Here is a 24,866-nt window from a genome sequence, read left to right as displayed (position 1 = left end):
GCCTGGGCGTCTGTCGGACCCACACGTCGGCCACTGTAGTCGACTGCAGAGGATGTCAATCCTTCAATCCCTGGGCCATTTTCACTAGAGATATAAACGGATAGGATATCTACGGTTACAAATACAAATATATATAGTTACTCCTTCCGTTCCAAGAGAAATGCAATATTAATTCTAGCTTCCCATGAATTCAATCTATCTCAACTTTGGCCAAATATATATAAAAAATTAATATTATTTATGATACCAAATAGTTATAGTTAGATTTATTGTTAAATAAAATTTGGTGTCACAAACATTAATAATATTTTCTATAAACTTAATTTGACTCAATCCAAACTTAGAGGCTGCTTGGTTCCCAACCACATCCCGCCACGCCAAGCGTGGCGTTAGCTTAGAGTCGGCGTCGTGGCGTGGCTTGATATGACTGGGAACCAAGCACACCCTTAGAATTACATTCTTGGGGGGATGGAGGTAGCAGCTATTTTTCTTCTAATCGGATAAAGATAGTGATAAATATGTGGGATAAGAAATAAATGGATATCGACATCTTATAAATTTGCCGTTCGAATACGGTGTTGGTTGCTGGATATCTGGACTTGTATATGGACGTATCTTAACCCTTTGAATGGATCCAAATCTAAATAGGAACTAGTGAGGTGACCTGCGCAAATAGTATTGATATTCTAGAGATATAAACGGATAGGATATCTACGGTTACAAATACAAATATAGTTACTCCTTCCATTCCAAGAGAAATGCAATATTAATTCTAGCTTCCCATGAATTCAAGCTAGAGTGCACGAAGTCAACAGATCCACACCCGCTGACCCAGACCCATCCCCTGGTTGTGGGGCGCGGCGACATCCACAGATCGAAATCCGGAGCAGGCCGGCGCCGGCGAGCAAGATGGGCGCGTTGTCCGTGTCCGTGGTGGTGAATGTGGTAATGAGGAAGCTCCACGCGTTTCTGGAGCAGGAGTACGCGCTGCTCTCCGGCGTCCGCCACGACGTCCGCTTCCTCGAGGCCGAGCTAGGAAGCATGCGCGCCGCGATCCACCATTGCGAGTCCCACGACGAGCAGGATGCCCTGTTCTGGCACTGGATCGACCTCGTCCGCGAGCTCGCCTACGCCGTCGAGGACTGTGTCGACCTGTTCACCATCCGTGTCGATGCTGCCGCCGGCATCTGGGGCAACCCCTCCTTCAGGTCCCGTTCCCAAGGGTGGTTTCGCAGCATTGCGCGCAAGATGACAACACTCCCCACCCGCCGCGTCATCTCCAGCGAGCTTCAGGAACTGAAGAAGCGTATCATGGAGATAGCAGAGCGGCGAGAGCGCTACAGGCTCGTCAACGCGCACTTCACCGCCACTCACCGTCCCAGAGTTGATCCCCGCCTTTCCGTGCTCTACCAAGATATTGACAGGCTTGTCGGCCTGGCCAGACCGATGGAAGAGGTGACCAAGATGGTCACCGAATCTGGGGGCAAGGCTGAGCTCAAGACCGTCTCCATCGTCGGCATGGCCGGATCCGGGAAGACGACGCTCGCCAATGCGGTGTACATGCGGCTTAGAGAGGAGAATTGCTTCCAGTGTCACGCATTCGTCACTGTGGGGCAGAAGCCAGACCTCAAGAAGACTCTCATGCACATGCTCTCAATGCTCGACAGCGCGCACCAACAGTTACATGAGGACATTGACGATGACGACCTCATCGTGCTGCCCATCAGACACATACTGGAGAAGAAAAGGTATGCCTAATTTACTTAGCTTGCAGAAGTTTTGCAATTCCATCGTCCATACATCAGAATCACAAAGATTTGGTTGTAAGTTAATTCATCTGTGCATTTTCCCCCATTTTGCAAACCAGATACCTTATTGTGGTTGATGATTTATGGGCAGAGGAACATTGGCAAAGCATAAAGTGTATTTTTCCAGACAACTCTCTTGGTAGTAGGATAATCACCACAACGAGGAAAGCTGCATTGGCAGAGGAATGTTCTTACAGTTCAAGCGATTGCATTTACAACATCGGGCTTCTTAGTGATGTGGACTCTAAAAAGTTAGTACTGAATGGAGCCTTCGGTTGTGAGCATGATGGTTATCCTCAACATTTGGAGGACGTTTTTCCCAAAATTATAAAAAGATGCGGTGACCTGCCTCTTGCTTTAGTTACTCTAGCATCCATGTTAGCAGACCAGTATTCAAACGATAAATGGGACATACCTATTGGATGGAGATGGTTATCACATCCAGATGCAGAACAGATGATGCAGACAGTTACTCTTAGCTACAACGATCTACCACTACATCTCAGGACATGTCTGCTGTATCTAAGCACATTTCCTAGGAACAAAAAGGTTGACATAGACCGGCTGGTGAGGCGATGGATTGCAGAAGAATTCATCTTAACGGGGCATGGTGCAAGTATGGAGGAAACAGCAAGAATCTACCTGGATAAGCTCATTAGCGTGAACATGGTTCAGCCATTGCTTCTGAACAAGGATGGTGTAAGGTGCTGCAGGCTTCACCCCGTGATACATGATTTCCTTGTCTATAAATCCATGGAAGAGAACTTTATCACTATAGTGGACGCAGATCACCAAGACGTCCCATCCAACGACAGCACTATCCGTCGGCTATCTCTGCAAAGCAGCATGCAAGATCAAGACCTGGCACGGAATGGCTCTATGAACTTATTGCATGCTCGCTCCATCATCGTCATTGGCCAGGCCAGCACCGCGCCTCAGTTGACTGATTCGAGTGTGGTGCGTGTTCTGGATTTCGAAGGCTTTGGCGGGATGGTATACCTTGATGGCCTGGACAAACTTCTGCTTCTGAGGTACTTGAGCCTCAGAGGCACTAATGTCAATGAGCTCCCGGAGACACTTGGGGAGTTAAGGTGCCTACAGACACTGGATGTGAGATCCACAAAGGTGAAACAGCTGCCTCGCAGCATTCTGAGGCTACAACATACTTTGATGGCTCTTTTCGTTGGTGGTGAAGAAATGATTAGTTCGATTGAAACAACAAGGATGCCAAATGATTTCTGGCAGTTGCACAAGCTAGAGAATCTAGCCACTGTTGATTTAAGGGGAAAACATGTCAGCTTCGTTAAAGATCTCGGTGCTCTAAAAAGTTTAAGAGTGATTACATTAACATTGTCTTTTCACCAGTGTAGTGATGGACCTCACTGTAAAGAATTGTTATCATCCATCCAAAAGTGGAGGAAGCTCAAGTCTCTGACCATTCACTGTGGGCTCGGCTGCTCCATGGAGTTCCTAGGCTTCCTGTCTGATCCACCTCAGGAGCTTGAGAAGCTCAAGGTTACAGTGGGAAGATTTGACTGTGTTCCCACATGGATCAACAGCCTCGTGTCTCTTTCTTTCCTCCAAATTACCATATGCAAAATAGGGACAGCTGATCTGGACATACTCAGAGCCTTACCCAAATTGCAGCTCCTGATACTAGGCTTGGACTTTGTTCCTAGAGAAACTATAGAGATTGAAACTGAGTGGTTCAGTGAGCTTTTGAGGTTCTCAGTCAATTGCCCGGTGCCGTGGCTCACTTTCCAAACACGAGCTATGCCAAAGCTCACACATCTTCAACTAGAGTTCTGCTCAGGTTCAGCAATGCAAGAGAGTGTTCCATATGGTATCGGCAACCTCCAAAGCCTCACGGAGGTAGCCCTCCTTTACAACCAGGAATGGTGTGCAAATAGCTCTAGCGTCGTAAGGACAGTTGATGCTGTGAAAAGACAGGTCGCCAAGCATCGCAATCCAATCAACCTCGTCATCAACAACAGTAAAGTTGATGTCGTCCAAGAGGTTGATGAGGAGACTGAGAGCGCAATCAAAATTCAGAGCGGCAATGTTCAGGTTCAGCAAGTTGGAGATGAGGTAGTGAGAAATTCAGTAGAGACTTGAGGTGAAACTGAAATTGAAGTTGAAGGTGATAACATTAACGATGCGTAGCTCGCAAGACAAGGTAAGTTGTCTCCCTTTTCCACCAAATTCCGCACGCAGATACACCGCTTGGATGACAAAACTTACTATACCTGCTGTCTCAGGAATGGTGATCCGCGCTTCAAAGAGCATCGATTGCCGAAATGAAAGGAGTACATTGCTTCAGCTCAGGTGGAGATGAGAACAAAGAGTTGCAGGCGCTGATGCTGTTGGCCACTTGCATCCATGTTGCCGTGTCCGATGATCTAAATATGTTTGGTCACGCCGTGTTTATGTTTTCCGTATCCAATTGCCGTCTGTGTGTTTGTTTATGTTGTTGATTGTAACCAACGAGTGCAGTGCGCGCGCCTCCGCGCGCGTAAAATTTTCCTTTGATTCCGTTTGGAAATATATATTTATTTGCATGTGTCTAAATTCAGTTGAAGCGAAGGTATTTAAAGAGTATAGTATAGTTAAGCAAAGATAGTACAGGATATGAAATTTAATTTAGTTTACAGGAAATGTAAGTTTATGACACAGTACGTATTTTCATGGAGATTAATATACCATCATGCTTAGGGAAAGAATTACAGAAAAATGGTAATTGATTATATTGGTTGGCACCTGGCAATCAACGAATGTCACCACCGCCAGGTGCTTGCTGTGAAGAAGCAAAAATAAAATTTTCTCAAAATATGCTCTTTTTGCCTTTCTATTTAATTAGAAGCTAAACAACATGGCATAGAATGTAACATCACCTTGTATTTAGCCAATGGAGCTAACAGAAGCATGTACAAATCTACTAAAAGCAGATGGACAGCAAATATATATCCTTGAAAGTATGCCACACACATATATATAGCTTGATTCGACCGATCTTGTCGCCACTGTGAAACTTGTGCCCATAACCTATAAAGCATTTTTGCATAATAGTTAATAAACACAGTTCTCCAATAAGAATATACTAAGAAGCATTCACATGTATAAAGAGAAGGCTTGGAATACCTTGATTTTTTATGACTCTGCAAAGTATCAATTTAGCATATGGTGTTAAGTTGAATTCCGAACTGAAATTTCTGCAGCTTGCACATGGATATAATGAGGCCAAATGTCCAGGTAAATTTATTCACTAAACCATGAAAAAGCTACATTTACTTTTCAAAATTGCTTTACCAACCATTGCCGGAAACTTCATGGACCAATTTTCAGGCCGTGAAAGAGCAAGTTGATCTCCTCCATTTTGCTCAGACATTGTTTGTCTTATTAGTATCACAGATTTGGGGATCCTATTGTATCAGTGGAAGTAGCGAGCATGAATTGCAGGTATATATATATTAAATAGAAAATTATATAATCATTAGAAATTGAATTGTCTGCCTCTATGAACTACTGAACAAACATATATTAAAAAGGTAAGAAACTGGACACGTGTTCATAGCTAATATAGTAATGTTACAAACATACATATGGGACGTACTCAGGCCATTGTGAGACTAAATCAGTCAATGAAGGTGGAGGGGGAAAACAATCTGATCTGGAGGAGGAGCAAGCGTACTCTTGACGTGGTTAGACAACAACGGTCAGACCAAACAGCCCCCATCCACCATCCTAACACATTGATCTCCTAAGCCTCCTTGTGAGCACTCTACCGAACACCTTGCGAGCTGCAGCCATGGTGCGTGCATTTGAATGTTGAGGAGCGCTGCTCGACAGCCTGGCACGGTGGCACCAACCCAGCAAAGAGCAACGCAACTGTGGGATCAAGGAGAGCGCTGGTGGGCATCACCTCCGCACTCACTGTATAACTCGTCTTGTACATGCACTCATGGCCGGGAGAACCTATGAGCGTTGCGCCATGCGCACAGCGACAACCATTGACCGCCGGCATGCCCGAGAAACAAATCAGAACAATCACTGGGAGAGAGGTCGCAGGATTACAGGAAGGACGTGAGTAGGCGGGGGCGGCGAGCAATAGATGTGGGAGAAAGCACCTGATGAGGCCCGGTACGGTGGGAGGGCAGGGTAGCAGAGCGGTGCCTCGCACGCCGGCGCCGGCGGTGGCGGAGCGCCGGCCCTCGCGTACTGGCGGCGATAGCGGCACCACCATCGGCCGCGGCCGCTCGGCGCTCGCTGACGACCCGTCCCTGCTTGACGCCCCGTTGGACAGGAGTCACCGTTGCCGGCGGCGGTAGCTGGACGCAGGCCCGCCGCCCGCGCGCGCAGACAGCGGCAGCAGAGCGCTGGCCCTCACGCACAGCAGCGATTACGGCGCCACCACGGAGTCCCGCACGTCGCGGTTCCTCCGATGCGCCGTGGGAGGGGAGGCGGAAGCGCGCGAGCGATTGCGGAGCGAAGCGTGATTCTTTTTTCTTCCATCATCGATAGGAAAGGTACTGGCGCTAGGGATCCTTCCTGAGAGATCGAATTGTTGGGGGGAGGGATATTTTTTTTATCGCAGCAAGCCAGCATGCAGCAGGTAATACGCGCCGTAAATCATTGAACGGGCAGTGAAAATTATTTACGATGATGTGGACGGCTTGGCCGGCCGCCGACCTTCGGGGCATTGTTATATAGAAATAGAAATATGTTGTTAATCCTGTGTGGAAGGAACTCGGTAGCTCTTCCAGATTCATCCCGATGGAAGTTTGCAAGTTCCACAGAGGACACCTTTTATTCAGATACTGCACTATGTATTCAACTCTGTTTTGGACTGATTGCAAGGGACTTGGCACGGTAATGTTCTTGTGTCAGTAACTTGGACTGTTTCAGATGTGATTGTGTATACATTTGGGCGTGCTATACACACCAGTACACCACATAGCGTTACTGAAACTGCAAGGCAGGTTTTTTCAAAAAAAAAAGCTGCAAGGCAGGTTTTTTCAAAAAAAAAAAAAAAAAGCTGCAAGGCAGCAGAGCATATTTTGGACTGTAATATGGTGATGCAGACAGAACATGAAAACGATGCTGTGAAAATAGACCGAAGTGCAGGCTGAATCGGCCCACTAAGGCTTAGTTTGGCAGCTCGTGACTAATTAGCCCAGGGAAAAATAACCCCACGGGAATTATTTTGGAATTGGAAATCCCCCCACCGGCGGGGCAGCGCTACCCCGCTCTCCCCGGTCGCTGTTTGGGGCGGGGCAGCCCTGTGCCACTGGCATACATGATTTTTTTTTTTTCATGGCGTCATGCAATCTGACATCGGATTACAGAACTTTGAATTATGAACTGTGCCACAAGATCAAATTCATACAATTTGACATAAGTCACCACTCTAAACACTCAAACTGACATCGTACTCTGAAATATAAACTGAAAGCGAAAACAAGTGGTCTCCCTCAGCAATATAAACTGACAGATGCTATGATCTTGAACAAACAGTAGGTGCATGTATATAAAAAATTGATAGGAGGAACAAATCTAGCTATGATCTTGAACATTTATCAGATGCTAATGACAAAGGCCACTTCACTGGTCACTTCAGTTTTCTCTGATCATGTGTTGCTTCCGCCATGTCCTCTAGAAGTAACACAAAACAAATGGTGAGTTACAAGAATATGCAGCAAAACAGTGTGAAGTCTCATGCTTGTTACACATTTCATATCATTCTAGAGAGAGCTATTAGCAAACCTGATTATAGCCATTCTAGAGAGAACTATTAGCAAATGTAGTATACTTATTAGTTAAGCATTAAAACTGAACCAAACTGAACTCTGGTGTAGCAAAATACCTGTACAGAGTTTACTTAATACTGAGACATAAATGTATTTAATTCAGAATGCAGTTACACAATCAAACTTCCAGCAGGTTGTTGATACACTATCCAGGCAATAGATGGACCGAAACAACAGTGATTTCTCTTTGCATCTACACTAGCACATAAGACTTTAAATAATGAAAATTGGATATAGGATAATTGCTCAACAAGGGGTGACCAATCATTATCATAACTCGTAAAGGATAATTATCAGAACTCAGCCAGAGAGACTAAATCAAATAGAGCAAGGGCTAATTCTATAGCACCATACCATCAAATCAATGTGCTGGCTAACTGAATTATCACTCCAAGGAAGATGCCCCAGCACCAAAAGCACTGCCATCACCATTGCCAAAGCTAGGTCTACTACCCTGAACAAACAAAAATAATAATTCTACAGTTTCAGTCAAAAACAAGAGTACATTTTCCAAATAAGCAGAGCTAGTGATCAGCACGTTAGATATACCTGAGAAATTTTTTTCTTCAACCAAATAAGCCTAACCTTTGGGTTTTTTGTGCCCACAAAGATTTGCCTGTTCATTTCAGATTGGAATAACTCATTACAATCTGCCTTTTGCTCATCAGTTAGTTCTTCTATGGCATCCACAATGTCAATACAATTCTGAACAGAATAGTCCTCTTCATGTTTCTTCTTCTCATTGAGCTCCTTCATAGTTTTTTCAATCTGGTCTTTCTTGAAATCAATGTAGTCTCCAAGTCTTGCAGCCATTTGACTTTACTTACGTTTCTTGCCACTGAAACCTTCCACATCCTCTGAAGTTTGATTTGTTGCAGCAGATTGAACTTCAGTGCTCTCAATGCCATCAAGACCAGAATTGAATGGATGACCAGAATTGAATGGATTTCTACTAGGTACTGTGTTATGGGTGCTTTGCTCTGACATACTTCTCTGAGGTGCAGGTTCAACTCGCTGCTCCGTTATCTGAGGTGTAGGCTCAACTCGCTGCTCTGTTCATTGAGGAGCAGACTGGGTGGATGTAAAATTTAAATCTCCTATGGCAATACTTCCTATTGTACAAGTGAATAGACACAAGCGAATTACTTAACTGTTAGCTAGATAAAAGTATTACATTCATACAATGATTCAAAGCTGTTAAATAAAGGAAAAGCCTTCTTGCAAAACTTGCCAACTTTAGCATTATCCTATTTGAACACAACAAAACATATATGATTAGTAGTTAGGAATCAGAATATACAACTCAAGATTCCAAACTAAATCAACAAAACTTATTGATTAGTACTTACTTTTATCAATTTCGCCCAAATTTGTGGTTCGGCGTTGATCATACCCAAAGTGTCATTCCAGCCGACACCACTTTTTCTAGCTTCTCGAATTATCTTATAGTTCCCCTTTAGTTCTTTCTCCTTTTCTTGTACTTGTTGCTTTGTGAATTGTGAATTAGGAAACCTTTCATTGAATTTGTTGGTTAAACAGTTCTTTATAGTTTGCATATGATCTATGCCTCCTAAACTCGCTAAGGTGGTATCTAACACCTCGATAAGGAGCAATGAATGAGGGCGTGCTTGCGTATCCACCATCTATAAGGTAGAACTTCCCCACTGGCACGTCAAAGCCCTTACTACGAGCAGATCGAAGGACTCCCGCATCAAATGCTGATCCCTCCCACCCACATGAGATGAAAGTAAATTTCAGATCAAAGTCACATGCGCACATCACATTCTGTGACAATGTTCCCTTCCTATTTCTGTAAGGAGATGCTCTTTCTTCTGAAATGGTGATTGGGACATGAGTACCATCTATAGCACCATTGCAGTTCTGCATTAAAAAAAGAAAACCAAGGAATGAGTGTTGGAACCATTTGTTGTGAAGTTGTGATTATAGCAAATATTTAATACCTATTACTAACCTGGAAGAAAGGCATATATCGAGGATCAGAAGCAATCTTGACATGTGTCTGGTTTACATTTGGCAGCTTCACAAATCTATGAGTGAGAGCTGGAATTATATCAAAGACCTCCGTAATTTTCCAATTTTCCGATGTATTGTCTCTCCACTATGTTGAAATTTCTTTTTTAGCCTCTCAGTGCTAGCATTATGAGAGAGCATGAACATAAACATTCCTAACTGCTCCTCAATCTTAACACCACGAGTATCATGTAATAAATTCTCCACTCTGAGAAAATGTGCTACTGCTCTAAAAATATGAGACTCCATCCTAAATTCCACTTTGCACCACCTCTCATGACCTTCTAAAATTTCTTTGACCCTTTGTGCGCAAGATAGAGATGAGGTGTGCTCTGGCATCTTCTCGTCATTCATGCACAATTGAAGCGCAGGGACCATAACTAGAAATAGCTCGTCATCCTCTTCTTACTCATCTAACATGAATCTTCTAACTTGATCCTCCCAAGAATCCATTTTCTACTATTTTTAGATAAAGGAATTGTCAAATCCCGGCCTCTGCATCATGAAGATGTATCTGGCTAATTATTACAAACGTTTATCGCAACAAGGTAGGGAAATGATTACAAGCCAAGCCTATTGCTAAACATCCACCCATTTGTTGCATAAAGGTCCATCGCCACTGTCTCTAACATGCGACAAGCAGCGGCAATGGCCTCCCTGTCCTCCTCCTTGTGAAGAATCGCCCAGGCTCTTGTAAGATAAGTGGCCCTGAAAAGGATCTGCAAGGATGTTTGATTTTTAGTTTTTTGAAAGACAGTATCATTTCTGGAACGCCAATCGCCCAACACAAAGCTGCAATCCCTATGTAAACCAAGCTTTTATGTTATTTTGTTAGCCCGCGCAGCCAAGACCCAAACAAATGATTCATATTGTTAGGCCGACTCAACCCAAAAGTAGTCTAAATTATCCTCCAAAGTAAACTAGTTGAGGAACAATTAAAGAAAAGGTGTGATATATTCTCCTTATCTGAACAATAACAACATAGCATACTACCCTTCCAGTTTCTCCTAGCTATGTTATCTTTAGTTAAGATCACACCACGGTGGAGAAGCCAAATGAAAACTTTTATTTTGAGCGGGATCTTTAGTTTCCACAGAGGTTGGATGATTGGCGGAACCATTTCATCCATTAGGGTGGCGTACATGGACTTCACCGAGAACTGTCCATTACTTTGGAGGGTCCAAATACAAACATCGGGGTCATCTTGTAACTGTATGTTGACTGTTCTAGTCAGTTAATCCAGCCAAGCCCTTCTATTATTATTTATCAGATTCCTTCTAAAAGAAATGTTTGCCAAATCCCCTCCTAATACCTTGTGCACTGTATCATGCTTCCGATGTGCCAGGTGGTATAGATTGGGATATTGATCCTTAAGGGGCGTGTTGCCCAGCCATATATCCTCCTAGAAATGTACCTGTTTCCCATTGAGGACCTTGAATTGTGTCCATTGCAGAAAGTGTTGTTTTATCTTCATTAGGCCTGACCAGAAGTGTGAGTCTCCTGGCTGTTTCTCAACTTGAGAGAGAGTTTTGGACCCCAGGTATTTATTTTTGAGCAATTGCTGCCAAACACCATTCTAATTAGCCAGCTTGAAAAGCCATTTGCTAAGGAGGCATTTGTTTTGTGTTTCTAGATTTATGATGCCCAGACCGCCTTGATCTTTGGGTCTATAGACAACATTCTATTTTGTTAATCTATATTTTTTCTTATGTTCGTCCCCTTGCCAAAAGAATCATGATCGATAAAAGTCTAGCTTCTTGACCACTTCTTTTGGGATTTCAAAGAAAGAAAGCATATAAATTGATAGGTTGCTGAGCACCGAGTTAATGAGAGTGAGCCTTCCTCCATATGAGAGAAGTTTGCTTTTCCATGAACTCAGTCTCCTTTCAAATCTATCTTCAATGACTTTTCAATCAGAGTTCCTAAGTCGCTTATGGTGTAATGGTATACCAAGGTCAGTGAAGGAAATTTCACCCATCTGGCAACCAAAGATATTAACATATTCTTGTTGGGCAGCCATAGCCTCCCCGAAACAGAAGAGTTCACTTTTGTGATAGTTGATCTTGAGCCCCGACAGTTGCTCGAAAGTGGTTAGAACGAGCTTCATATTTTTAGCCTCCTCAAAACTGTGTTCCAAAAAGATAATTGTGTCATCTGCATATTGCAGAATTGAAATGCCATCGTCAATGAGATGAGGAATAAGACCAGACACTTGTCCAGCTTGTTTCGCCCGTGCTATCATAATTGCCAACATATCTGCAACAAGATTGAATAGCAAAGGCAAAAACGAATCTCCTTGTCTTAAACACTTCTTTGTTTGGAAGAATTTCCCAATGTCATCATTGACTTTGATTCCTACACTACCTCTAGATACAAAGGTCTCAATCCACTTACACCATTTGTCGGGAAAACCTTTCATTCGTAGAGTTTGTTGTAGGAATTTCCAGTTCACTTTATCATAGGCCTTCTCGAAGTCAATTTTTAGAATGACTCCATTGGCCTTATTTTTTTGGAGTTTGTGGAGTGTTTCATGTAGAATCACCACCCCCTCCAAAATGTATCGGTTGGGCATGAAAGCAGATTGTGTAGGCCTGATTATATTATTTGCTATTCGAGACAATCTGTTACAAGCCACCTTAGTGAAAATTTTGAAACTGACATTAAGGAGACAAATTGGCCTATATTGCTGAATTTGTGTTGCCTCTGTCTTTTTTGGAAGTAATGTGATGATGCCAAAATTCAAGCTGTGTTGTGGTAGTTTTTCAATATGGAAATCCAGAAACATTGCTAGCAAATCATCTTTGATGGTTTCCCAAAAGGCTTGATAGAATTCAGCTGGGAACCCATCCGGACCAGGCGGTTTGTTGTGTTCCATCTAAAAGACAGCCTCGCGAACTTCCTCAAAAGAGAAGGATGCAATTAGGCCCTGTTTTTCAGCGACCGATACTTGAGGAATGTCATCCTTTCTACTCTCGTCCAAGCTTAGAAGGCTAGCATCAGAAGGGCCAAACAAACCACGATAGTATTCAGTGATATATTTCCCAGCCTTCGAGCCTTTCATTTTCAGATTTTTTGTCTAGCTGATCCAGCATGGAGATTAGCTCTTTTTTCTCTTTCTTATAATGACCGCTTTTATTTTTTGCCCAACCCCGAAGGAATTGGTGTAAACGCCTTATTTTATTTTGCCACCGCTCGAGCGAGGTATTTCCCCTGCATTCCTGCTGCCATGTTTGAATCACAACATTACGAAAGTCATCCCTCGTCAACCATCCCAATTCAAATTTGAACATGGGCGGCGTTGAACCCGATGATGAGCCAAACGTAAGTAGCAACGGTGTGTGGTCAGAAGAAATATCTCTCGTAAGAGCTTGGACGGTGGCCTGTGGAAAATTTAATTCCCATTCTGTGGACACAAGTACTCTATCCAGCCTTTCAAAAGTAAGTTCTGGGAGAGAGTTAGCCCACGTGAAATTGCGGCCCGAAAGCTCAATCTCTTTAAGATCTAGGCTATTAAGCGTTGAACAGGAACGGCCACCTGTCGTCATAACGGTCATTATTTTTATCTTGGGGTCCTCTTACTATATTGAAGTCCCCTCCTATGGCAACCGGAAGAGATTCACTTTGGCAGCATTGTACCAGCTCAGACAAGAAACTTTGCTTGTGCTCTGGTTGTGCTGCGCCATATACCGCAATTAAGTTCCATTGGAACCCGTCGGCTTTGTTTCTCATCCGAAATTTAATATGGTAATATCCTTGGGAAATGTAGCCAATGTCGAAAATACTTGAATTTATTCCCAAAAGGATACCACCAGACTGCCCCTTGGGCTCAATCCAACTCCACAAGAATTGTTTTCCCCCACAAATATTGTTTAGCTCCGCGTCCGTAAAATTTTCCCGGCGCGTTTCAAGTAGAGTGATAAAATCCAGGTTTTGTTCCTTTGTTAAATCTGACAAGAATCTAAATTTAGCCAAGTCCCGAAGACCTCTGCTGTTCCAAAAGATTCCTTTCATTATCCACCTTTAGATTTTATTTTTGTGACTTGAGCCCCTTTCTTTAATTTTGGGACTATTATTTTTGGTTTATTGGGCACTGCTGATTTTTTTCTTGATTCTGGAAAACAAATATCATCTAAGTGACTATTGTTTCCAGTCAAGCAATCATCCGGCGCCTCACTATTAATTTGTTTTAGCAATAGCTGATCAAAACCATCATCAGCTTGCATGTCAATTTCCTCAAGCTCCTTCAGGAAGATCTCTTTTAACATTTGTTTTAATTGGAGATAACCTGGCTAACCTACCATGTTCCAAAGATTTGAATTGCTTAATAGCTTTATGTACAGAACGATCAGAGCGACCCAAAGATACACCAAGATTGGAAATATTTGTAACAAGTTGTGCATCAGGCAAAGACAGAAAGGAAGAGGAGTTGATACCTTTTGGAGCCTCCAAGTTGCGGATGGCAGTGAGCCTTTGGGCCCTGTCCACTGAATGTTCATCCATGGAATTCGCCCTTCTCTTGCTGGATCGCCGTGACGGTGTGATGTCTTCCAACTCTAATGGCGACTGAACCACCGCCACTGGACACTCTGCAGCTTTCTTGACTGGCTCCACACTTCCATCTTCTACTAACAGTTTATGAGTCAGCTCAGGAGTAGTAGCCCCAGCCGCGGCCACCACCGACCCGACCTGAGTGCCCATTGGCAGTGCTGACTGACTCTGGAGCAGTACTTGAGTAGCATCCCCAGTCGCAGCCACCACTGACCCAGCCTGAGTGTCAATCGGTGATGGAGGGGGGGGACACCACGTCGGCCCCAACAGGCAGAGAAAGGGTCGGCTCTACAACCCCATCATGCGAGGAAACATCCTGTTCCAACAACATCTTGGTAGCAATCTCTTCAAACAGACTCCCAGTTGCCATATCCACAATTTCATTGGCCATTGCTTCAAAATCTAGGGGTATATCAGCAGCTTGTTGCTTACCATTAGGCCCTGGCTCTTTGGAGAAGTCCATCTCTGTATTGTTTGCGCCATCTTGACTTGGCCTTCGAAAATTGTTCTTGTTTAAGTCATCATCACCATCCATCCATTTTCTACTATAGATATAATATTATTTTATTAGTAAAATAGTGCTAGCTAGCTGTCGTATGGAAACTGTAGCATATAAAAATAGAAACAACTTTCATCTGTTCAAACATGCTAGCTAGATAAATACTATTTGATTTCATAGTTATTGCTGCATAAATACTAGACCATATCTTATACCAGTCCTATTTTTTTTGGCAAAGTTATTTGAAGGACAGTGCCAAATGAAGCTTAAATTAATTTGAATGCTTAAATACTGCTAGGAGTCTCATGACAGGAGCACATGAGAAGACTTCAGATTTGTATACTATATAAGCATTTAAACAATACTGCTAGGAGTCTCATGACAGGAGCTTTGTAGTATATAAGCATTCTTTTAATTTGAATGCTTAAATTAAAACCAAGTTTATTAAACAAGAATAAACGTTACAGTACTATGAAGGGGCACAATCAGTTAGCTCGCAGGACAATTCCCTTGCTCAAGAACTGCTATCTAAGTATTCAAGTAATTAGCAGATATCAAAATGAGTAATTAGCACATCCAATGAGTAAAAGTTACACATCCAAGTTGTAGGAGGAGGACAATGATAAGTTGAATTACTTAACTGTTAGCTAATGAATCTAATAACTACCCAAATGAAGTGTACGCTAATGCTCAGTGGACAACAAATAGAGCAATCTCAATGGATAGGATAAAGCAATCAAGAGAGGGTGCGTTCAGTCTAAAACCACGAGGCTAAACCCCACATGACCAGGACACAAATCTGATTGGGCTTTGAACCAGACAGAAAAGCACACAGGCATTATGCGGAGGTGTCGGCGACTGGATGCGGAGGAGGAGGGGCAGCAGGTCGTGGAGCCGGAGGTGGAGGCCGGAGGGCCGAGGCGGAGGCTGGTGGGTGGAGGGCAGAGGCGGCGCTGCTCCCCTTTCCCTCCCGTCGCGTCCCTCGCGACGCGGTCGGGGACGCGGCGCCCGACGTCTCGAGGTGGGATGGGTTCGCCCCGGGGAAAACAGGAGGCTCAGGCTTTCTAACCCGCTAGCGCGGGCTTCCAAATGGAAAGACAATTTGACCCCGGGCCAATTTCCGCGTGGGCTTCCAGCCCCAGGAAAAGACCGAGAGCCCGGGAGGATTCGGTGCTTCGAAACTAGGCGTAAGTCTCCTCAAGCAAACATTCAGCGGCCCAGGAGACACGCGGGGGCTGCTGCTCGTAGTGGGCCGGTGAAGTGAAAGTTAGGCGAAACATTTTCTTCTCCCTCTCACACATCTTTTCTGGATTTTGCTTGCGAGAGGCTTGTATCAAGTAATGCAAAGCAGGATTTAGAGAAAAGTAATGCACAGCATTTGGTTTGTCTGGCCATCCTCTTGAACCAGTGAATGACAATGTCATAACGAAAACACAGTATTAACCCTGACTGCCAGGGCACCAGATTTTTTTTTACGAAATGGGTTGGATTATATTTTAAAACTACCGTGCCTTCCTATTTTAAAACTACTTCAAAACCAGATTTTTTTCCATAATCTAAAAATATTTTAAAACTACTTTGCCTTCCGATTTTACTGCAAAGACCCTGGACCAAAAGAAAATCACATCAGATCCACAGGTCTTCATCCTGAACCACTACTGACCCTCGACTAAGAACCAATGGTGGTCACCCTTGCATGATGAGTGACTGACAATGTTATGTGTATTTGATGTATCTCTTGGCTCCTGATGTGCAGGTGTAGGATGCGGCATGGCGGTCGGCGGCGCGAGGTTGAAAACATCTAGGCCCCTAATTCGTATTTTGGTAATTAATGACAACATTTATGGACTAACAATTTCTTGAGAGAATTTGTATGTAAGGTTGGTCCATGAGAATGTGTGCATGAGTTGATGCCATGAAAGAAATTAGAGATGATATGGATGGTTTCGCTCAAGGCAAAGGTATATGGTAGGGCTTTTTCAATTTTGCTGGTCATGAGGCGATTAGAGGATGACGTATGACCGGGTTAATAGGATACATAGCCATACTATCAAGAGGGGTCGTTGTGCCGTTGCTTGACTATTCTATAGTGCCATTTTGCTCAAACATAAGTTGCATACATGAGGGCTAACAACGTCTTGAGAAAATGGTGATTGTTTTTGAAAAAGCATGAATTGACTGCTAGGGGCGGACGGTCCGGCCCCAAGGGGCGGACAGTCTGCCCCTCCTTGAAAGAACTTGGACAGAAACAATGAGTTTCTGTGTTGCGCTGTATTTTTGACGGGCGGACGGTCCGCCACCTTCACTTTGGTCTGGACAGAAACTTAGAAGCTTCTGTGTCGCGCGGAAAAATGAAGGGCGGACGGTCCGGCCCTGTTGGGCGGACGGTCCGCCCCCTAACTCTCATGCTGGACAGGAACTTTAGAGTTTCTGGGTGATGCGCAAATGTAAAGGGCGGACGGTCCGCCCAAGGGGTGCGGACGGTCCACCCGTCTTTTCTCGGTTTGTCCAGAAACATTTGGATCTCTGAGTGACTGAAGTTTTGAATGGCGGACGGTCCGCGAAATGCTGTAACGGTCGACTCTGACACATAATGATTGTGTTTCTAGCCGTTGGCTTTGACCGGCGGACTGTCCGGTCTGTCTAAGGTGGACAGTTCACGAAACCCATGTTTGCACACGTTTTGAACATAACGGCAAGGTCCCGAGGGGTACACTATATATATATATCTCATAACCGGCCGTGGGGGAGCTCTCTTGGCCTCTTGAAAAGCTTTCTTGACATACTTGAGCTGGTTTCCCCCTCTCTCACACACTCTTTGCTTAGGGATTGCATTCTTGTGAGTGCGAGAGCATCCTAGTGCATTACATCAACAGTTTGAGTTTTGTGGCACTTGGGAATCTTCAAACAAGCGTCATCGACTTATTACTCTTGGGAGTTGCCGCTCCCTAGACAGCTTGGAGGAGTTGATTTCGTGGAGCCCTTCAAGGAGATTGTGGAGGAGCCCTAAAATTAGTTGTGAGAGGTCTTTGTGCTCACCTCGCCGGAGTGGTGAAGAGCAACTCTAGTGGAATCGAGGTTTGGAGAGGTTCATTGATTCAAGCCAGCTCAAGATCAAGGGGAGTCTTGATAGAGGAGCGGTTTATTCTTTGAATCCACCTCAATGTGGATTAGGGGTGACTAGCAAGTCATCGACATCACGGGAAAAATTCTTGTGTCAAGCTCGATTATTTCTTTGCTCATTTCAATCCTTGTAATTTACTTTGAGCAATTTTATTTTCTTAGTGCTTGAATTGTCTCTTGTCATCCTAGGTTGCAAACCCAACTAGTGATAGGTTTTGCTAGAAGTAGAAGCTCTCTTGTTTTACCAATGTGTGACGGGGGAGATTGTTGGGATTGGTCCCACATTGGTTGTGGGGGGAGAGTTGAACCAACTTAAAAGTGGGGAGAGTCATTCACCTCTTGGCTAGCTTTTGGGGTGTAGCAAGACTTCCTCCGGGTGTCCACCCCGTTTGGCGGACTCTCCTGGTTTTTCGGCGTCGGCGTATTCCGCATTTTGGAGCCGCCCGACGAGCTCCTCGATCGACATGTTGTCGAGGTTGCCAAGCATCTCGATCGCCACCGCGCACTGCTTCAGCCTCCTGGGGACGACGTACAACACCTTCTTCACGATGCGACTGTCCGGCATATCCTCGCCAAGCTCGCGCAGGCTGGCGATGAGCCCATTGATGCACATGGTGAAGTCATCGACGCTCTCACTGTCACGGAACACCAAGTTCTCGAACTGCTTCGTGAGGCGCTGGATGCATGCGGTTTTCATGCGGTCGTCGCCGGCGTGCATCTTCTTCACCGTGTCCCACACGTCCTTCATGTTCTTCTTCGCGGTGAGCAAGCACTTCATCTCGTACGGTACCCCACGGAGGATGACTGCTAACGCCCGTCGATCCTTGCCATGCTCGGCGCCGCCCATCTCCACAGCATCCCACAGCTCCATCCTCTCCAAGTGGACCTGCATCTCGAGCGCCCACTCGTGGCAGTTTACCTTCGATAGCTTCGGAACTTCCCCCGTGAAGGCGGTGACGCGCTCCACCACAACCGCACGCGATGAGCTGCAGCCACACTTCTCACCACCTTTGCTGCCGGAAGGCTTCTTGGGAGAGCTTGGAGGAGTCTTGTTGCTGTCGCCCGCCATCTTCGTCTCCAACGATCCCTTGCGCGGGATCATGCGCTTCTTCAATGGCGGTGCTCGAGGTGGGCTGATCGAGCCGCCATAGAACATGCACTCGATCTTGATATCAAATGTCCGCTAAAAAACCAGGAGAGTCGGCCCAACGGGGCGCACACCCGGTGGAAGTCTAGCTACACCCCAAAAGCTAGCCAAAGAGGTGAGTGACTCTCCTCACTTTTAAGTTGGTTCAACTCTCCCCCCACAACCAATGCGGGACTAATCCCAACAAGGAAGGATGGTCGAAGGTCGAGGGGCCGTACTGGTGGAGGAAATGCAGACTCTCTCCGCAACAGCGCCCCGCATTTACACCGACACCAACCAAGTCGTTTGAGAGAACAAAACTCCCCAGCGCTGCGTGCCTTCCGGGAGAGAACACATGGGCTCTGCTTCGTCTATCTCACCCCTAGCCACCGCGCGGCCGGCTGGCGCGCGCCCGCGCCCAGTACCGCTGCTTCAACTGCAACCGGTCCGGTCGACGTGCACATGCCTGCCACTACTACAAAAACAATTTGTAGGAACGCCTCGATTTTTTTTCAGAGCCGGACCAAAATTTCACCCATTGCTACAAATAGAGTGGGGTTACTGTAGCATCAGACCCGCCCCTAAAAATAAGCATCATTTTTAGGGGCGGCTCATGGCCCGCCCCTGAAAAGAGCATTTCTAGGGGTGGTTGATGCCGTGAACCGCCCCTAAAAATGGTGGCATTTGTAGGGGCGGGTCATGGCCTCACCCGTTCCTGCAAATGTATTATTAGGCGCGGGTGATGGCATGGCCCGCCCCTACAAATGATTTCATGCAAAAAATATTCGTAACTTTTTCATATGATCTCGGATGAAGTCAAACTTTATATCAAAATTGTAGAGAATGACGAGATCTAAAACTTTGTAGTTGATAACTTTTTTATTTAAGATCATCTAATGGTTCAAAATTTATTATAAGTTCTCTAATAGCTATAACTATAAAGTATCTCATATAACTCAAGACATACTTTAAGGTTTCAAGAATCGTAACATTTATATACATTAAATTATACTTGGCATATTTTTTTGTTTCTATAGTTTACAATAACCATAGTGTAGAAGTTTCATATTTTTAATTTATTTTGCTATATGTAAACAATTAAATAAATTTTTAGATAAAATAGAAAAATATTTTTAGGGGCGGGTGATGGCGTCACCCGCCCCTACAAATCAATTTTTGAGTTAATATAAAATTATAGCATACCCCATAGAGTCACAAGTGATTGTATGGCGTAGTGGTAAGTAAGGAACGTGCGAGGTTGAAGGTAATGGTTCGAATCCCAGGTGATGCAAGTATGTATATTTCATCAAAAAAATCATAGCTTGACACTACAGGGCTAGTGGTGGTGGCAGTTTGGCTAGGATAATTTTTTCCTTTTTTATTTTGCGGGTTTTAATTTTTTTTTTACCTTTTTTGATTTTCAGGATATGGATTTGTAGGGGCGGGCCATGTCATGACTCGCCCCTAGAAATCGATTTTTAGGGACAGGTCATGCCGTGACCCCCCCGAAAATCATTTTGAGGGGCAGGTCCATTACTCGCCCCTGAAATGGTATTTTTAGCTGCGAGAACTAGGGGTGGGTACCGCATCCGCCCCTAAAAATACATTTTTACCCACCCCTAAAAATCTTTTTTGCAGTAGTGTGCAATCGGGGCACACCCGGAGGAAGTCTTGCTACACCCCAAAAGCTAGCCCAAGAGGTGAGTGACTCTCCCCACTTTTAAGTTGGTTCAACTCTCCCCCCACAACCAATGTGGCTGCGCCCCGTTGGGCCGACTCTCCTGGTTTTTCGGCGTCGGCTTCTTCCACAATTTGGAGCCGCCCGACGAGCTCCTCGATCGACATGTTGTCGAGGTCGCCAAGCATCTCGATCGCCACCGCGCATTTCTTCAGCCTCCTGGGGACGACGCGCAGCACCTTCTTCACGATGCGACTGTCCGGCAAGTCATCGCCAAGCTCGTGCATGCTGGCGATGAGTTGATGCGCATGGTGAAGTCGTCGATGCTCTCACCGTCGCGGAACACCAAGTTCTCGAACTGCTTCGTGAGGCGCTGGATGCTTGCAGTTTTCATGCGGTCGTCGCCGGCATGCATCTTCTTCACCGCATCCGACGCGTCCTTCACGTTCTTCTTCGCGGCAAGCCCATACTTCATCTCGGACGGTACCCCATGGAGGATGACGGCCAACGCCCGTCGATCCTTGCCGCGCTCGGCGTCGTCCATCTCCACAGCATCCCACAGCTCCATCCCCTCTAAGTGGACCTGCATCTCGAGCCCCTACTCGTGGTAGTTTACCTTCGACAGCTTCGAAACTTCCCCCGTGAAGACAGTGATGCGCTCCACCATGACCGCATGTGATGAGCTGCAGTCACCCTTCTCACCACCGCCCTTGCCATCGGAAGGCTTCTTGGGAGAGCTTGGAGGAGTCTTGTCGCCGTCGCCCGCCATCTTCGTCTGCAACGATCCCTTGCGCGGGATCACATGCTTCTTCAATGGCAGTGCTCGAGGTGGGCTGACCGAGATGCCGTAGAACATGCACTCGCTCTTGATACCAAATGTTGGCCCAAAAACTAGGAGAGTTGGCCCAACGGGGCGCACACTCGGAGGAAGTCTTGCTACACCCCAAAAGCTAGCCCAAGAGGTGAGTGCCTCTCCCCACTTTTATGTTAGTTCAACTCTCCCCCCACAACTAATGTGGGACTAATCCCAACAAGGAAGGATGGTCAAAGGTCGAGGGGCCGTCCTGGTGGAGGAAATGCAGACTCTCTCCGCAACGGCGCCCCGCATTTACACCGACACCAACCAAATCGTTTGAGAGAACAAAACTCCCCAGCGCTGCGTGCCTTTCGGGGGAGAACACACGGGCTCTGCTTCATCTGTCTCACCCCCAGCCACCGCGCGGCCGGCTGCCGCGTGCCCGCACCCAGTACCACTGCTTCAACTGCAACCAGTCCGGTCAACGTGCACATGCCTGCCACTACTACAAAAACGATTTGTAGGAACGCCTCGATTTTTTTCAAGAAGCGGACCAAAATTTCACCCATTGCCACCAATAGAGTGGGGTTACTGTAGCATCCAACCCGTCCCTAGAAAAGCATTTTTAGGGGCGGGACCCGCCCCTAAAAATAAGCGTCATTTTTATTGGCGGTTCATGGCCCGCCCCTGAAAAGAGTATCTCTAGGGGTGGTTGATGCCATGAACCGCCCCTAAAAATGGTGGCATTTGTAGGGGCGGGTCATGGCCTCTCCCGTTCCTACAAATGCATTTTTAGGGGCGGGTGATGGCATGGCCCGCCCCTACAAATGCACCCGCCCCTAAAAATGGTTCCATGCAAAAAAATCATAACTTTTTCATATGATCTCGGATGAAGTCAAACTTTATATCAAAATTATAGAGAATGACGAGATCTAATACTTTGTAGTTGATAACTTTTTCATTTAAGATCATCTAATGGTCTAAAAAATTATTATAAGTTCTCTAATAGCTATAACTATAAAGTATCTCATATAACTCAAGTCATACTTTAATGTTTCAAGAATCGTAACATTTATACACACTAAATTATACTTGGCATATTTTTTTTTCTATAGTTTACAATAACCATAGTGTAGAAGTTTCACATTTTTTAATTTGTTTTGCTATATGTAAACAATTAAATGAATTTTCAAATAAAATATTTTAGGGGAGGGTGATGGCGTCACCCGCCCCTACAAATCAAATTTTGAGTTAATATAAAATTATAGCATACCCCATAGAGTCAAAAGTGATTGTATGGTGTAGTGGTAAGTAAGGAACGTGCGAGGTTGAAGGTAACGGTTCGAATCCCAGGTGATGCAAGTGTGTATATTTCATCAAAAAAATCATAGCTTGACACTACAGGGCTAGTGGTGGTGGCTGTTTGGCTAGGATAATTTTTTTTCTTTTTTATTTTGCAGTTTTCGATTTTTTTTACTTTTTTTGATTTTTTGGACATGGATTTTTAGGGACAGGCCACGCCGTGACCCGCCCCTGATGGGGACGTGGGTTCCCAATCTTCCATCAGGTTCTGGATAACTATCGTTGTGTTCGGAGAGCGACACACCGATCCGGCTTTAGATCAACAAGATCCGACCCTGCAATCTTAGCACCACAACTCCTCTGGTTATCAACCATGTCACAAACCGGTTGACCTCGCCATGAAGGCTAATCCCTGCAAGCACAATGAAGAACACAAGCAAGAACTTGAAAGAACGCAGCTCAATTGAAGTGACTCTGCAGATGAATGATTAATCTCACAAGTTGGGGGTCTCACAAACCAATCTAGCGGCGAACTGTTCTTGACAGTATAACTTAAGCAAAACTCAAACCCTAATGGTGCAGTAGCTGCTGTTTATGAAGACTCTAGGGTCATGCAAGACCCCCTGGACGCACCCCTAATGTGCTTCAACACGATATAAGGCCCCCAAAACCGAAAGACGGCATCGCAGTGCCGGATCAGATTCTAGATGTCAACTTGTTTGGACAATTCCCATCGACTTCGGATGAATTTGGGCCTGAAACTAGTGCCATTGGAAGCGTCTTGAAATTATCTTTCCAACCATATAAAGAATGTCCAAATCTGACTCCATATGCAACCAGGGGCGCCCTTGCTAGTCTCCTAAGGTGGTGGCCAAGGTGGAGGACGTCTTGGGCCATCCCGAAGGTGTTGTCCACGTCCTTGAGGCATGCTCCTACTTGGGCTGGGGTCCCAAGGGTGAAGAAGTATTGTTGGGCTGCCAAACCAAATGTTGGACTTTGATGAGCTTGCACTTTGAAACACAATTGTACCTTCAATCAAATAGAGACATGTACATATGGAACCAAGTGAGTTGTACCAAAAGTTACTATGCAAATGTCGAAACAAGCTCACCAAGTAATCAATGGTCATATACGAAGGTGTCATGTCCTCAGCATCCTCCCCTTTTTGACAACAAACCGTCCTCGGTTTGAGAATAGTTGGAGGAGAGGTTGTAGGTACTAGCCAACATTGCTCCCCTTCTTGAAATTTAACCTGCTTCTTTATGACAAAGCTTGGGTTTCTCCACATGACATTATTATAGATATTGCAGCCCTCAAATTGATCATATTGATGCATAGCCAAAGGAGAATTCAGATTTGAACAAATATAAACTCGGTGTACCATGTAGTCTCCTTTGCAATTATATTTGCCAATAAAGTAATATGTACATCTAGACAACCAAGACAATTCAGCACATTTAAATTTCTCTTCTAAACTACTAAGAGTACAAAGAGTATCAAACTCAAAATAACCCAAAGTATTTAAAGAAGACAACAATTTCAGTTCATCTTTTTCAGAGGCAATGGGAAGCAATTTCTTATTTTCAGCGCAAGTATTTTGAACCAAAAAAATGAATCAGTTTTCTTCACAAGTTGTGGCATGAGAATAATCATAGCACTTTCTTTGTCACAAAAATCAATAAAACATTCATCATCTAGCGAAGAAATATCAATAGATGGTTCTAGTACTTTATTAGTATCATTGGTGGACAAATTCGGCACATCAAGAAAGCTCTTACCTGAGACAATTGCATGTTCTTTCTCAATCACCTTGTCCTCTTCTTTTGATACATGGTGCAAAATATTAGTTCCAACAAAAGACAAAGCAATATCTTCATTTTGTACAAAACCAGATTTAGATGAAAGTGTTGAAATATTCGAAACAGCCCATTCTCTCCTAAACAGTTCGCTCTTTCTTCTCTCACCCCTTTCAAGATTAGCTTCTAAAATTTCAGTAGCATTCATAGGTATAAAAGTAATTTTTCTACCATGGTATTTGAAAGAATATTTATTAGTAATTGTGTTGTGCACAACATTATTTTCAGATATCCAAGGCTTGCCTTGCAACAATTGACATACTTGCAGAGGTACTATATCAAAATCTAAACTACC

At 44.7% G+C, this 24,866-nt stretch overlaps 1 protein-coding gene, 1 long non-coding RNA gene and 1 pseudogene across 5 annotated transcripts; 1 reads left to right on the top strand and 2 right to left on the bottom strand.

Annotated features, from left to right (window-relative positions):
• Nucleotides 1–42: 42 nt before the first annotated feature.
• LOC120644900 (disease resistance protein Pik-2-like) lies at nucleotides 43–4,366 on the top strand. Its single transcript, XM_039921642.1, has 3 exons — nucleotides 43–1,748; nucleotides 1,868–3,984; nucleotides 4,067–4,366. Exons 1-2 carry the CDS (start codon nucleotides 910–912, stop codon nucleotides 3,921–3,923), a joined length of 2,895 nt encoding a protein of 964 aa, XP_039777576.1. The 5' UTR covers nucleotides 43–909; the 3' UTR covers nucleotides 3,924–3,984; nucleotides 4,067–4,366.
• A 71-nt stretch (nucleotides 4,367–4,437) lies between these two features.
• LOC120644902 lies at nucleotides 4,438–6,327 on the bottom strand. Of its 4 annotated transcripts, none has more exons than XR_005663980.1 (5): nucleotides 5,933–6,327; nucleotides 5,119–5,780; nucleotides 4,947–5,017; nucleotides 4,700–4,850; nucleotides 4,438–4,602 (listed from the first exon to the last, which is right to left on the bottom strand). It is a non-coding gene; the product is annotated as an uncharacterized LOC120644902 (long non-coding RNA). The 4 variants fall into 4 exon arrangements; XR_005663982.1 differs by having other exon boundaries at nucleotides 5,119–5,227; nucleotides 5,933–6,318; XR_005663981.1 differs by lacking the exon at nucleotides 5,933–6,327 and having other exon boundaries at nucleotides 5,119–5,227; nucleotides 5,419–5,918.
• A 3,159-nt stretch (nucleotides 6,328–9,486) lies between these two features.
• Nucleotides 9,487–10,096, bottom strand: LOC120646364 (annotated as a pseudogene).
• Between the last annotated feature and the right edge of the window lie 14,770 nt (nucleotides 10,097–24,866).

The sequence above is a fragment of the Panicum virgatum genome, chromosome 8K (assembly GCF_016808335.1).
Source record: "Panicum virgatum strain AP13 chromosome 8K, P.virgatum_v5, whole genome shotgun sequence".
NCBI lineage: Eukaryota > Viridiplantae > Streptophyta > Magnoliopsida > Poales > Poaceae > Panicum > Panicum virgatum.
Note: the sequence above shows the minus strand (reverse complement) of the source record. Positions and strands in the feature narration are given on the sequence as shown.

Excerpts from the sequence above, each read along its gene's own strand:
- LOC120644900 (XM_039921642.1), top strand. The coding sequence starts at position 910 with ATGGGCGCGTTGTCCGTGTCCGTGGTGGTGAATGTGGTAATGAGGAAG. Across the intron at positions 1,749-1,867 it reads CACATACTGGAGAAGAAAAG|ATACCTTATTGTGGTTGATG; the intron begins GTATGCCTAATT and ends TTTGCAAACCAG.